Raw genomic sequence first — 15,465 nt, forward strand, 5'->3', positions numbered from 1 at the left:
ATCCCCAATCGGTGTGCGAGCAAAGCAACCGACAAGGGAGCATCCTGGCCACCATGGAACAAAGCCTGAGGCAGTACCAGCTCTCGCCTGTGTTTGAGAAGAAGGCCCTCGTCATCAATTCTCCTAAGGTGAAAGTGGAGCAATCGGGGGGGTTCACAATCCTCTCGACCAACACCGAACTGGGTGGATATGAAGCCATGGGACCCACCACAGCCCCTATGGGGTTGAGAAGACCCCCTGACTTTACACCTAAGAAGGAGCCCTCGCTCCAGAACTTCATGGACTCTCCCATGAAACTCCTGGACACCCCCATTAAGAACCTACTAGACACTCCCATCAAGACCCAGTATGACATTGCATCCTGCCACTGTGTGGGTGAGTTAGGTGTTGGCTTTAGAACAGGTTGTCACATCTTAGTCGGCGTCCGACAAAGTATAATCGTTTTTTGTGTCATTCAGAGCAAATCAGCGAGAAGGACGAGGGCCCATATTACACCCACCTGGGAGCGGCTCCCACTGTTCCTGGCATACGAGAAGCGATGGAGAAAAGGTGAGCGAGACATTTGACCGCTTTCAGAACCACACGTCACACACACTCTGTATTGTTTTGCTAATATCTGATCCCCTCATTCTGCTTTTCCAAGGTCTGGTCTAACTGGTAAAGCCATCAGGATCGAGAAAGTCATATACACAGGCAAGGAAGGAAAAAGCACACAGGGCTGTCCAATCGCCAAATGGGTAAGACCTTTTTTGTGCTTTATGTTTGAGGGAAATGTGGAAGTAATTTACCCCTACACAGGGTTGGGGAGTAGCTGATTACATTAAACATACATTTTCATTGGATACATTTTCTAACTGTAATGCATTTTTGTTATTGTAACAACACACAGTAATCAGATTACACATAATATCGCAGATCACTTGTTGGATTACTCAGAAACATGTTTGAATGGAAAAAGGTTAATCGATTGCGATATGATAGACACCATCATCATTTTGCACATCTTAAAATAACAGTCGATAATGGTTGTGGATGATTACAATAATTTGTGTAAAGTGTTTTTTATTTTATTTTTCAACATTATAATAGTTGTATAATGCTGTATTGTATGTATCTGTGTGTATGAGAGAGGGATATGCGCATGTGTGTTTGTGCATAATGTGGGGGGGGGGGGGGGGGGTATTTTTTGTGTAGTTATCCTATATAGGTTTAAGAGGGGAGGTCGCTTATAAGCCCTTGGGTTTTTTGACCTTTCCTGCACATTTGAACTGTTCTTCTTTTACTTATTTTATTCCAGAATGTATGTTTGTAAGTGCAAATACCAATAAACAAACAATAGTGTAAACTGTATCTATACCAAACCCATGCAAGCATGCACTCCCCTAATACAGTAAAACATGACTCACGTCACAATCACATGCCCATAAAAGGCCCAATTAACAGAGCCCAGGTCACACGTCATATCACTCAAGAGAACATTTTGGCCAACATATAAAATAACAATGGTTACATATATGTTTGTTTGTGTGTGTGTGTCTTGCAGGTGATTCGCCGTTCCAGTACGGACGAGAAGTTGCTGGTGCTGGTGCGAGAGCGCACCGGTCACTCATGTGACACGGCCTGTATTATCGTGGTGATCCTGGTGTGGGAGGGCATCACCACCAGCGTGGCCGACCGCCTCTACGTGGAGCTGAGCGACACCCTGAGGAAGCATGGAGCCCTCACCCAGAGACGCTGTGCTCTCAACGAGGAGTAAGTGACAGTGAACAGACACAAGCTGAGGCTTGTCATGAGCACATTCAACCCATGTACCAACATGGTATTCTGGGCCAACAAATGGTGAAGATTGCTGACCTTTGACCCAGGGGATGTAGCTACCGCTGACAATACACAATGTAATATCTGGTTTGGTGAAAAGATGCGACACCTGAGCAAAGGCCATTTAGTCCCAGAAGAGCTAGCCATCCATCACCGCCCGTCGTCTTTCACAAGTCTCACAAGGAGTCACAGAGCAGCAGCTTATTCATCGCGGGTGGCTGAGCCAATAGGAAAACATCAAACATACAATTTCTTTTTAATTTTATTTGACCACAAACACATCAGACAAATCTAAATGGTACAAATACATCACACCACAACACATACTAAGGAGAACCACTATACAAGTTGGGGACTTGTTGCAAAACAACAACCACACATCTTCTCAGTCCCTATACACAAATATACACACACCCACTTGCTGACACATACACACCCACATCCACCCCACACACACAATCATGCTCCACCAATCTACACACACACACACACACACACACACACACACACACAGCCCTACCTACTTCCTGACACATACACACCCACATCCCACTTGCTGACACATGCACACACAATCACCCTAGAGTCCAACTTGCACACACACGCAAAAAGCATCAACACAGCTGAATATTCTCATAATATAAACAGTTCATAAAGGTACTAAATTAATCCAGCCTCCATTATATTTACATTGGCTATACTTACTCACAGGCTGAACAACCCATCCCCTTTTCTAAATATTTGCAGCATGCATACAAAGACTACATTAAGGGGGGCGGCTGGGTGGCGCAGCGGACATTGCGCTCGTCACCAACGCAAGAGACACCGGGTTCGAATCCGGCTGTTTGCGTTGCCTCCGGCTTGGCCCGGCCGTCATACTGGCTCAATTGGCAGAGTCAGCGGGTGGAAGTCGATGGGTGGTAATCTGGACGTTGTGGACAGCGACTCCTACAGGTCGGTTGGGGGACACCTGCACAGCAGAGACAGGAAATGGCGGGGGTAGTGTGAGCCTCCCACACGTTACACCTTGCCAATGAGAGCCTGCGCTGTCAGGAAAAGATGTGAAAAGATGTACCGGAGGGGACACGTGATGCAAGGCTTCTATTCTCCCTACAACCGACCAGTGGGGGGCATATGCGAGCAACGTTCAAGACAGGGGAGGGGAGAATTGGAAACACAAAATTGGGATGGGAAAAAATAGAAAAAATAAATAAGGAGAAAAAGTGGATAAAAAAAAAGAAATACTACATTAACAATGCAGCAGGCCCAGTCCTCACACTGGGCATGTAATGTCTAGTATTGCAGCATGATGTCATTCCACATGACACAGCAAACCATTTGAGACATATTTTTCATTTTAATAGTTTAAATACAACGTCAGGTTTAGCTGTATATGTTTCCAAAGTTTTGTGATTAAGCGTACTTGGAGTTATGTAATTATTTGCATTTAAGTGCTGATCAATTACTCTTTTATATTTATACTTTATTTAAACTAAATAAGTTATTGAGGGAGACCCTCATTCTCAATGGCAGAGTGTAACATGACACACACAATCAATTTAAAACAATATGAGAGTGCTTGGTTCTAGGTCACGTTGTAATAGATGCCATGATTCCGCTGCACTAAATACAGAAAGCAGACTTGCCAAGATGAGTTGTAGCTCAGGGGGAACCTGGAGAACTAGACCGTCACTGGAGCGTGTTACGCGTGGACCAGTGCTCCAGAGCAGCATAGATGAGATACGGTGGCAATTTACCAAGTAGGGCTTTACAAATAAACAAATGACAATGATTATTTCGTCTGTCAGATAAAGAGGATGAGGCTAAGCACCTGACCTTCTCTCCTCCTCGTCGTGCAGGAGGACGTGTGCGTGCCAGGGGTTGGATCCGGATGCCTGCGGAGCCTCCTTCTCTTTCGGCTGCTCCTGGAGCATGTACTACAACGGCTGCAAGTTCGCCAGGAGCAAGATCCCCAGGAAATTCAAGTTACTTGGGGATGATGCTAGAGAGGTGTGCATATCGTATATATAAAACGTTCATATATATATATATATATATACGCCCGCCCACATGCTGGGCAGCAAAATATACAGCATAGTAGATTAATGCACTTGATTATAAATACTGCCTTTTGTGTTCTTTGGAGGAGGAGAAACTGGAGAGCAACCTTCAGAATCTGGCAACCATGATGGGACCGACGTATAAAGCCTTGGCACCTGAAGCGTATGGAAACCAGGTACGAATATCCAGGCCCTGGGATGTGAAACAATACTGCCAGCACATTATATGGCCCACCCACTCATTACTGAGCTATAACTTCAGAGTCTCTCTCTCTCTCTCTCTCTCTCTCTCTCTCTCTCTCTCTCTCTCTCTCTCTCCCTCTCTCCCTCTCTCTCTCTCTCTCTCTCTCTCTCTCCCTCTCTCCCTCTCTCCCTCTCTCCCTCTCTCCCTCTCTCCCTCTCTCCCTCTCTCCCTCCCTCCCTCCCTCCCTCCCTCCCTCCCTCCCCCCCCTCCCCCCCTCCCTCCCTCCCTCCCTCCCTCCCTCCCTCCCCCCCTCCCCCCCTCCCCCCCTCTCTCTCTCTCTCTCTCTCTCTCTCTCTCTCTCTCTCTCAAATTTTTTTGCATGGTGTACCATAGCTCAACATGAAAATATTCACAATGAATCGTAAAATAATTACATAAAATTGTATTTTAACCAAAATTGCTTAAACAATAATGTTAGTGATAGAAGGGAACACATTTTGTGCAAAAATGGAAAGCTTGCCAATGTTCATGAGGCATAATTATTACAATAGCCGATAATCCATTTGACCAATGATAAATCCCTAAGCGGGTCCAAAGTGATGTCAGACTACACCTCCCTATAGGGGTGTGCCTGTTAGTTCAAATGTAACAAGATAAAAGTGACAGGTCATGTGCTCTCGGATTGGTGTCTGGGAGGGAGGGGAGCTGACTAAGTTGAAGAATGGTAAACTTTTTTCCAGCAAGGTCTTGCGACAACATATGAAAATGTCACTCGCTCTGGTCGTTCTTCATGCAAGGCACTTAACCACCAAACTATACCAGGGACGCTGCACTGCAGGTGACCCTAGAGATATGCGGAAAGACACATTTCAATTGCCTTGACAAAATGTACATTGACAAAATAATCGTCTTCTTCTTCTCTCTGTTGTTCATCACTCCTCAGTGAATGAATGAAATGAAAACTGAAGGAATGAAAACTGGGCTTGGGATTTAGCTCATTTTCCGATCTACACCACTGTCTCTCATCAAATGTTTACATTATTGTCATGTGGAATGACACACAACCTGTATGAACGTATTTAAATATCATGATAAATTATAATCGGCAGGGATCATCCCAATGCGCTACCCAGGATGGGTAACTTATTTATAATAAACATGCACGAAGCAGCTTTTGGCATTAGAAACCAAAAACCTCATGGTTTTTTTTTATCGTAGAAAAATCTATTCGTTTTTTCAATTACTACAGTCCTTTGGTGAAGATTTCTAATCTTCACTGCATAGCGCCATTCACAGATCCATACCGCCTGATTGGAGTGTAACCCTCCCTGACTGTTCCCATGCTCAGGTGGAGCATGAACACAGGGCTCCAGATTGCCGTCTGGGCCTGAAGGATGGCCGTCCCTTCTCGGGGGTCACGGCGTGTCTGGACTTCTGTGCCCATTCTCACAGAGACCTCCACAACATGCAGGGGGGCAGCACTGTGGTGAGCAGACACGTGAACTACAACCCTTGTGTTTGACTATGTACAGTATGCGGTGAAACCTTGTATATTAATATAGTCTGTAATGTCTTTAATGACGATACTGAACACCTTGTGGTTAAAAAACCAAGTGATTCTTTTAGGGCTACATCTTTTTCGGCTGTTTGGTTTGTTAGTTTTGTTTTAATACTTTGTTTCCACCTTCTTCTGAGTGAACTTTTTTGAGCACCATAAAAGCGCTATATAAATTGAATGTAATATTATTATTATTATTATTATTATTATTATTATTATTATTATTATTATTATTATTATTATTATTATTATTCATACTGAGCCATTTTTCCAAATGTGTGATCACAGCCCAGGTCACACATATTGGACCGCTAACTAATTGACCCATCCCAAAGCCCGCCCTCTTTTCTTGATCCTCCAATCACAACTGTTGCATCACAAGCGATAGTTGTGATTGGAGGATCGAGAAAATAGAGCGGGGCTTGAAATAGGTCGATTCACCCCGTGAAGAATGACAATAATTAAGAGAAAAGTTATTTGCACAGCTATTTTCCTTCCCATTCTAGACTTCTTTTTGAACAATACTATTTAAGAAACGTTAATACTCTACCCTTCCGCCGCTCCAGGTGTGCACGTTAACCCGGGAGGACAACCGGGAGATCGGTAAGATCCCGGAGGACGAGCAGCTCCACGTCTTGCCCCTGTACAAGGCCTCCAGCACCGACGAGTTCGGCAGTGAGGAAGGTCAGCAGGAGAAGATGAAGACGGGCGCCATCCAAGTCCTCAGCACCTTTCGCCGCCAGGTGCGCATGCTCTCCGAACCCGCCAAGTCATGCAGGCAGAAGAAACTGGACGCCAAGAAGGCCGCTGCCAACAAGAACGCCCTCCTAGACACCCCCAACGCGAAGGCAGAGAAGGCCCTGCAGGCCAAGCTGAAAATGAGCACTTATGAGAGCACTACTCCCGGCACTCCCGGCACTCCTGGGCCAGGTGGGTTGAAACTAACACAAGACCAACATTAACGAAATATCAAACACAAACGGACTTCACATATTCCACCTGAACACAAACAGCCTAAGACCCAAACTGGGTGAAATAAGACAATTGTTTATGAACGGTAAAGCAAACACTGAAACAAAACTCGACGAATCAGTGAAAGATCCAGAAATTGAAATTGAAAACTCTATAGTCAGAAATGATAGGAACAAGTACGGAGGTGGTGTCTGCGTGTATATTCATAAAGATACCAAATTCATTAACCGTACTGACCTGAATCATGAGACGATTGAAACTGTATGGGTTGAAATTTTCATCGAAAGGGCTAAATATGTACTAGTCGGCACAATCTATAGACCACCAGAATAGAGTGGCTTCTATGATACACTTGATGGGTGTTTAGCTGGGGTTGAACATGTAGAAAAAATTATTATTGGGGACTGGAACACGGATATGCTACGTAAAGAAGCACCCGTCTTCAAGGCCTTCAGTAGGTTTTGTGATCTGCACAGTTTCAACCAGTTAATCACCCAACCCACAACCACAAGAGTGTGTGATTCAACACAAACTACCATTGATCTCATTCTGACCTCTGACAAGTCCATGATCTCCAACAAAGGGGTGATAGCATGCGGGTTAAGCTATCATATGATATTCTGCACCCGCAAAAAGCTAAAACAAAAGGCCGGCTGTCACAAAACAGTCACATCTAGGGACCTCAAAACCTACTCTAGCGAGGCCTTTAATCAAGAACTGGAGAGCCTGGACTGGTCAGATGAGCTCAGTGGTACACTAGTTGAAGAAACATGGCTAGGATTCAAAACCAAATTGAATGAATGAATGAATGAAAACTTTATTTAACAGATTGCAGAATGGGTACAATACAGTACGGCTCAATACATACAATTGTTAAGGGGATGCAGACCTGAGAAAGACGTTTGTCTTGTTTCCATCAGGGTCCCCCATTTTCAATTCATAGACATTTATGACATACACAACATACATGACATTTATGGCATAGGGACATATAGGTATTTAGTACTGATACATTTGTGACATAGGCGGTATTCAAATATACAGTACTGTTACCCCTAGATCCTGACAGAGTATATACATATGATGGGGAGGGGACTGTACATTAGGAGGGGGTGGGTGGGTGGGAGGGAAATATACATACGGCGGGGAGGGAATATATACATGCGGTGGGGAGGAGACTGTCTATTAGGAGGTGGTGGGGGTTTTGGGCATTTATGGTGGCCAGTTTCGAATTGCAGCCTCCCGTAGGTGCTCTTTAAGGGCGGTTTTGAATGTGGGCAGGGATTCACATTCCTTTACAGCTTTGGGTAGGGCGTTCCACATAGTTGTGGCATAATTGCAAAACGTGTTTAGTCCCTTGTTTGAGCCGAATCTGGGTTTAACATGATTTGTTGAGCTTCCTCTGGTGTAGTGGTTGTGGTATTCACTGACCTTTGGGAAGTATTTTGACATGTACATGGGCACCCCGGTCGTATAGTGTATCTTGTAGACCAGGCCCATTGCAAGTTGCTGTACTCTGTCGTCTACTCTAAGCCATCCTAGGTTGGCAAAGTGGGCAGGGGTGAGGTGGGTTCTGGGGTTCAGGTCAAGTAGTAGTCTGACCAGTTTGTTTTGTGATGTTTGTAATTTTGTTTTAAGCGCCTTTGAGGTGCTTTGGTACCATGAGGTGCACGCATAGTCATAGTACCCTTGAATGAGTGCTCCTGCCAGAGTCTTCACAAACAATTCACAAACAATACTCAACAACATGGCCCCCCTAAGAACCACCAGGGTTAAAAATCGCGCTGAGCCATGGATGCACTCTGAAAGACTGACTGCTATGAAATCCAGAGACAAAAAATGCTCTGAACTTCATAAAAGTCAGTCAAAGCTTGCCAAAAGCACAGAGATCTCCAAGCCCACGTGGTAGAACTCAAAATACAAAGAAACAGACTAAGAAACCATGTAAACACCATGATCAAATCCGCAAAAGAATATTTCATCAATGACAAAACTGAGGAAAACAAAAACAAACCATGTGAACTCAACAACCAACTAGGCTGCAGCAAAAAACTAAAAACCAGATTTACAAACATAAACATAAAGACAGAAAACACCCTCATCACAGACAAGCTGGATGTGGCCAAATACTTAAACATTTTCTTCACAAACATAGCCACAACACTGGTTAATAAACTACCCTCCCACTCAGGGCATTTTGGGGTAGAACACATCCTAGCCTACTACAAAAACCTAGGGGTCCGCAAAGACGACTTCAAACTTGAAATGGTAACAACAGCTGAGGTACTCAGAAAACCGAGCGCCCTCCAACCTAACAAGGCCACTGCCCATGACTATATCCCACCCATCCAAATTCCTCAGAGACTCAGCAGCTGCCATCACCCAGTCATCACACACATTATAAACCTCTCCATAAAACAGGGACACGTCCCCAAAGACTTAAAAATTGCGAGTGACCCCCCTGCACAAAAAAGGCAGCAAATTAGACCCAGGCAACTACCGCCCTGTTTCTATTCTTACCTCCATCTCGAAAGTTATCGAAAAAATAGTCTACGAACAGGTCGAAAAGTACCTCGCGAAAAAAAATGTAATCTACGAATTCCAATCTGGCTTCAGAACATCCCACTCCACTGACACATGCCTTCTCTATTTGAACAACCACATCAATCAAGAGGTGGACGTGGGCAAATACTGCGGCATGGTCATGCTGGACCTACAAAAGGCATTTGACACTGTCAATCACTCCATTTTGATTGACAAGCTAAAAGCAATAGGTTTTGATCCTCTGGATGCAATCCTACTTGGAGGGGAGAGAACAGATGGTGGAGGTAAACGGTACACTATCCCCCCCCCCCCCCCCCCCCTCCCAGTGAGCTGTGGTGTTCCACAAGGATGCATACTAGGACCGTTACTGTTCCTAATTTATGCAAATGACATGTCGTCAGCTTGTGACTGCAACTTGTTCCTGTTCGCGGATGACTCGCTGATAACAAACTATCATTACACCTGGGTAAAACAGAGTCCATTCTCTTCTGATCAAATAACAAACTCAGCAAGACAAACAGCTTCTCGGTTACAGTGGGTGACAATATTGTCAAAAGGAAAGATGAAATTACATACCTGGGGTCCATCCTAGAGGCAAATCTTTCCTGTGACAAAATGGCAAACAATGTAATCAAAAAAGTCAACCAACAAACAAGATTCTTGTACCGGATCTCCTCTCTGGTAAACAAGAATACCCTGAAGACTCTGGCAGGAGCACTCATTCAAGGGTACTACGACTATGCTTGCACCTCATGGTACCAAAGCACCTCAAAGGCACTAAAAACAAGATTACAAACATCACAAAACAAACTGGTCAGACTACTGCTTGATCTAGGATGGCTTAGAGTAGACGACAGAGTACAGCAACTTGCAATGGGCCTGGTCTACAAGATACACTACACCACTAAGGTACCCATGTACATGTCGAGGTACTTTCCAAAGGTCAGTGAATAGCACGACCACAACACCAGAGGGAGTTCCACAAATCATGTGCAACCCAGATTCGGCTCAAACAAGGGACTAAACACGTTTAGCAATTATGCCACATCAATGTTGAATGCCCACAGCCGTAAAAAATGTGAATCCCTACCCACCTTCAAAACCGCTCTCAAAGAGCACCTACGGGAGGCTGCAATTCGAAACTGGCCCCTGTAAATGTCCGAAACCCCCTCCCACTGTACAGTTCCCTCCCCCTCGTATGTATATATTGACTATTAGGATCTCTGTTTAACAGTACTGTATATTTTCATATCTTGTATGTCACAAATGTAACAGTACTGTATATCTGTATATCATAAATCAAATCAAAATCAAATCAAATTTATTTGTAAGGCCCGACAACACACGTTAATGTCCCCATAGGCCGGACACGTCTTCTTTAAACAAGTCAAGAAGAAACATAACAATAAATCAAGAACAAAACAAGAACACCATAAGGTCCAACAAATTTAAAATAAATGCAAAATAAATAAATTAATGCAAACACTCCCAGACATACCCCACGCGAAGGTAAGGAAAAACTCACTAAAACCTAACAATAGGGAAAAATGCACCACAGGCAGTGTGGAGGAGAGAAACCTTAGAAGGGCCATTCAAAGGGGGATCTCCCTTCTTAGATGTCGGTGATAGTAGTGTTGCAGATTGACAGTTGGTAAGCATGCACTCATGTGTGTAGTGAAACACAGATGAGTGCATGCAATAGCAACTGAACATTTTGAAAAATTAAAGATAAATGTCATAAATGTCATGATTAGATTAGATTAGATTTGTATATCTGTATGTTGTGTATGTCATAAATGTCATTATGAATTGACAATGGGGGACCCTGACGTCTAAACAAGACGAAAGTCTTTCTCTGGTCTGCATCCCCTTAACAATTGTGTATTGAGCTGTACTGTACTGTAGCCATTCTGCAATCTGTTAATTAAAGTTTTCAATCAATCAATCAAAAACCAGGGTTCCCACAGACATTGCAAAACGAAATTCAAGGACTTTTAAATGAACACACCAACTTTTTGGGATACATACCCTTTTCTTCTCTGTGCATGCATTAGGCTTAGGGAACAGCCGCACCGTTAGCCTAGCTTAGCGTCATTCACTGAAGTAGGTGTGCCAGTGTAGCCTAGTTCCCAACAGTCACAAAATAAAATACACTCCAAAACGTTCCTGTAAACATGTTGTGACCTGTGTATAACCCGTGTTCCTTTAAGTACTTTTCCAAGCACTATTTTTCATTTTCAAGGACGTCACTCGAAGGATACAATTCACTTTTAAATGCTGTTTTTTTAAGCATATTCTTGGCCTGCTTGCCAGCTAGAGTAAGCTAGAGCATCACACGCAAAGAAATTAGGAAAATCAGTTGGAGCGTGCGAGACAGCGACTTATCCGATTTGATTAAAACAGAACAAAATAAAACGATTTCTTGATTCGGAACAATTTGATCGTGGATGAACAAAACATTCAATGCGAATGGTCGATTGGAATTTCAAGGACTTTTTAAGCACCTTGTTAAAAGAATGGGCTGTTTTCAAGGAATTTCAGGCCTTGACTTTTTTTTGGTAAAGCACTTTAAAGCACTTCAAGGACCTTGTGCGAAAACCTGACTAACACAAGACTCATTCGGTGGAGCGCCTGGAATAGCAATAGTAATATTTATGACAGGCGTAGTGATTAGTAATTGCAGTGACAGGAATCGACATGTCATTCATGGAATGTGAATTTTCATAATGTGATTTTCTTCTGCATTCTCTAGGACCCATCCCAGGTGCCATGGGAGCGACCCTGCAGCCGGGTCAGCCACCACACCCCTTCAGGGGCCACCCTCAGCAACAGAGCGCACTTCCCCCGTACCCTGGCTCCCCACACTCAGTCGGCTATCCCAGGTTTCCCAGCCACCCTGGGGCCTTTCCAAGCACTTCAAGGCCAGGCGGCATGTATTCCACACAGCCCCCGACATCAGCGAGCCCTTATCCCTCCCCTCTACATGTCCCAAACTCGTACATGAATGGGTCAAATCGCCCATATCCCGGTTATCAGTGTAATGGAGGAATGCCCCTGGATAACTACCACCCTTACTATGCGTCAAACCCAAAGCACTTTGACATATATCGGCAACAGAGGCCAGCTCTTTACCCGGAGCAGCAGTACGGTGTACATCAACGTTATGATTTCAACTATCCTCCAAGGTATGGCGAGCCGGGATTACAGGTCAACGGCTATAGCAACTGTAGCATGAGGCCCGGTGTTCACCCTATGAGCCCCATGAGCCCCATGAGCCCCTACTCCCCATATGGCCCTAATGGAGCGTCAGACGCCCAGTTTATGGAAGCCCTCTCCAGACAGTCCTCAGCCCACACAAGTATGGACTATGCATCTGCTGTAAGCAAAGGCAATCAGTTTGGTGGATACCCCAACCCATACCTCTCACAGAGCCCCCAAATGTTCCCCCCAGGCCAGGACCCCTTCCGTATGCAAATCAAGACAGAAATGGGCATGCCTGGCCCCCAGGGCCTTCCTCCTCAGTTAGGTGGCGAGTGTCTGACCCCTGGGGCACAGCCCGGGTTCGGCCTGCCCAACGGAGGCCTCCAGGGCCCCACCATCAAGCAGGAGCCCACAACAACGCAGACGCCCACGACGCCTCAGAAACCTGAGATGTGGTCCGACAACGAGCACAACTTCCTGGACCCCGAGATCGGCGGTGTGGCGGTGGCACCCAGCCACGGCTCCATTCTCATCGAGTGTGCGAAGCGCGAACTCCACGCCACGACACCCCTCAAGAACCCCGACCGCAACCACCCGACGCGCATCTCCCTGGTCTTCTATCAGCACAAGAATATGAACGAGGCCAAGCACGGGTTGGCGCTGTGGGAGGCCAAGATGGCCGAGAAAGCCAGAGAGAAGGAGGAGGACGCGGAGAGGAACGGAGGCGAGGGGACGCCCAGCAAGAGCGGCAAGAAGGGGGTGAAGCGAGAGCACCCCGAGTTGTCAGAACAGACCGGGGAGCCTCCTTACAAGCGTTTCATTCAGACGCTCATGGAAAGGTCACAGTCCACCACCACCAACACATACGTCAATACAACTCCCTATGCCTTCACCAAGGTCACAGGACCTTACAGTCAGTTTCTGTAGAAAACACTTCATGAGGAACACAGAGAAAAAGGAGGTTCTGTATTGATTATATACTAAGACCTCAAGCACCATGACCTCACGTGGAACACTCCCTATCTGAAAGGTAAGCAACAGTGTCGGCAGAAAAGACGCAGCTGGGAAGACATGGACTTGTGATCCGTTTGGAGGAAAATCACCTTCCCCATCAGGTTTTTCACCTCTTAAAACAATCAAGCTTTACTGGTTGGTTGATCCTACTAAGGAAGTATTTATTTATTGTTTGGTTACTTTTAGCAAGAAAACACACTGTCAAAACCTCTGGTGCTTTGAATCCAATACAGCAGAACTTATTTTTACTGGAAACAAAGTTTCATTTTCAGTAGCTTTATTTTTCTTATTAAAATAAAATCACTTAAGAGATATAATCTTGGCATAAAACACTGACTTTGTGAGTGGCGACATTCACGGTGCTAAAGTTTGTGCTTTTTACCCCTTCTTCTGTTATTCAAACGCCTTCACACTATAACCGCACCACTTTGTATGAGAGGCAAACACTTTCTTAATGAATTATGTAAACAGGATGACACTGAAAGTACAGTGTCATCGTCAAATTATCATCAGCATAAAAGGTTTTTAGCAAGATAGTGTTTCTTCTTTTTTTTTACACTAGCATTTTAACAGTGCTTCTTACATGGTTCCTATGTCCTTTATACTGTAAATTGAGCCATTCTAATGGTGCATTTCTATTTTAATGAGGAAAAAAAGCAGCACGTTTTTGTCTTGTTATTCTTTTTCTTTTTAAGGGTTACTTTGTTGTCAGTGACTGTTTCAAAGTTCTTGACCATAGGTTCATCGAACAAACCTGGATTGTGAATATTACATGTAGTCTCACGACTGTTGTTTTTGTAACATGTTCTTCTCGTACAATGAGAAACATGAAACAGGGTTAGCTCAGCGCCACCATCATGGTTTCAGAAGGCAGCTGGCTTGCTGTGGGGTCCTTAATAATTGTATAATCTAATTGTAAGATAAAAAAATAGTGAGATTTGTACAGTAAATTAATAAATTCTTGTTTTCGTTTCTTTTGAATTTATGCTTTAGATTTTAGTGTTGTAAAAGAAAATAGTAATAGCCTATTGCTTTGGGTTTCCAACTGATTTTATTTCATATGGTGCTATTTGACCTGCTAGAAACATATAATGTGAGACTATTTGGGCAGTGAGGAGGCTAATGAACGATGTAAAGTACCTACTTGTCATATACCTCAGAACTAGTTTGGCAATAGGATTATGACACAAAGGCTTTTCTTTTCCCCTTTGTTTTTCCACATCAGTTTCAAACATGATAACAGCAACAAATCATTCAGGCCACCAAAAGGCTAAAAAAGTTCATTTCTTACTTTCTTTGTTATCAATCTGCTTGAAAGTATTACTTGAACTCGAAGCTTTGATGTTACAGCAAAATCAGGGACATTTTCAACAAATTTCTGTGTACACCTTCATCACCTGTTTTCATCTCGTCTCTTTTCCCCATTCAGGGACTTGCCTATATGCAGTCCGAAATCCCAATTAAATTCTTGTATAATGTACTTAAAAACTCAAAACTATCTTTGTAAAGAAAAAGATGAAAATTACCTGCAATTTTTGTACTTATGTTTTAGCTAGTAGATTGGTGGTAATCTTGTAAAAGTAATTTGAACATATGCACTGAGCTCACTAAAGGGAAAGTATGGCATTGACTTGGTTACAGAGCAATGCGTTTGCTTTTTGGCAAGACCAGGGCAGTTAAGGTAGTTGCACATATGTGTGCCTGTGTATAGTTAAAGTTAAATTTATTTATAACCACTAAGCAATTGTATAATGGTCCCTCTCCCCCTGTCTATTTGATTTAATTAATGTGATAGATATTGGAATGATGGTTATGTTGAGTGTCAACTCACCCCACTCTTTAACATCTATCATTTTCTGAAAGCACTTAGTTTTTTTTTTCAGAAAAAAAAAATGTAATAAAGAATTACGAAACATTTTATTTAAAATAAAGTAGATTATTGTAAATGTGTTAAAAAATAAATTATGCCACATTGTACATACCATGCATTTGCATTGCAGAAATACAACTCATTTTTTGTTGTTGATGTTGTAGTCTCTTGTAGTTTTGTCAAATGTACCCACAGCCCATTTATCTATCAGCAATCCTCCTATCTACTTAAATCTACTTTAGTG

At 43.7% G+C, this 15,465-nt stretch overlaps 1 protein-coding gene across 2 annotated transcripts in view; it reads left to right on the top strand.

Annotated features, from left to right (window-relative positions):
• The window catches only part of tet2 (tet methylcytosine dioxygenase 2), a 63,388-nt gene extending 48,011 nt beyond the window's left edge, over positions 1 to 15,377 (top strand). Inside the window, exons 6-10 of one of the 2 annotated variants that reach the window (XM_084318911.1) lie at positions 3,678 to 3,828; positions 3,965 to 4,054; positions 5,411 to 5,548; positions 6,187 to 6,550; positions 11,889 to 15,377. In XM_084318911.1, coding sequence (XP_084175037.1) covers positions 3,678 to 3,828; positions 3,965 to 4,054; positions 5,411 to 5,548; positions 6,187 to 6,550; positions 11,889 to 13,264 — 2,119 coding nt within the window. In that variant the 3' untranslated portion in view covers positions 13,265 to 15,377. The remainder of the gene's footprint in view (positions 1 to 3,677; positions 3,829 to 3,964; positions 4,055 to 5,410; positions 5,549 to 6,186; positions 6,551 to 11,888) is intronic. The other variant, XM_084318912.1, reaches the window with a different exon arrangement.
• Positions 15,378 to 15,465: the final 88 nt, after the last annotated feature.

This window comes from Notolepis coatsorum (genome assembly GCF_963971535.1).
Source record: "Notolepis coatsorum genome assembly, chromosome: 7".
Lineage (NCBI taxonomy): Eukaryota > Metazoa > Chordata > Actinopteri > Aulopiformes > Paralepididae > Notolepis > Notolepis coatsorum.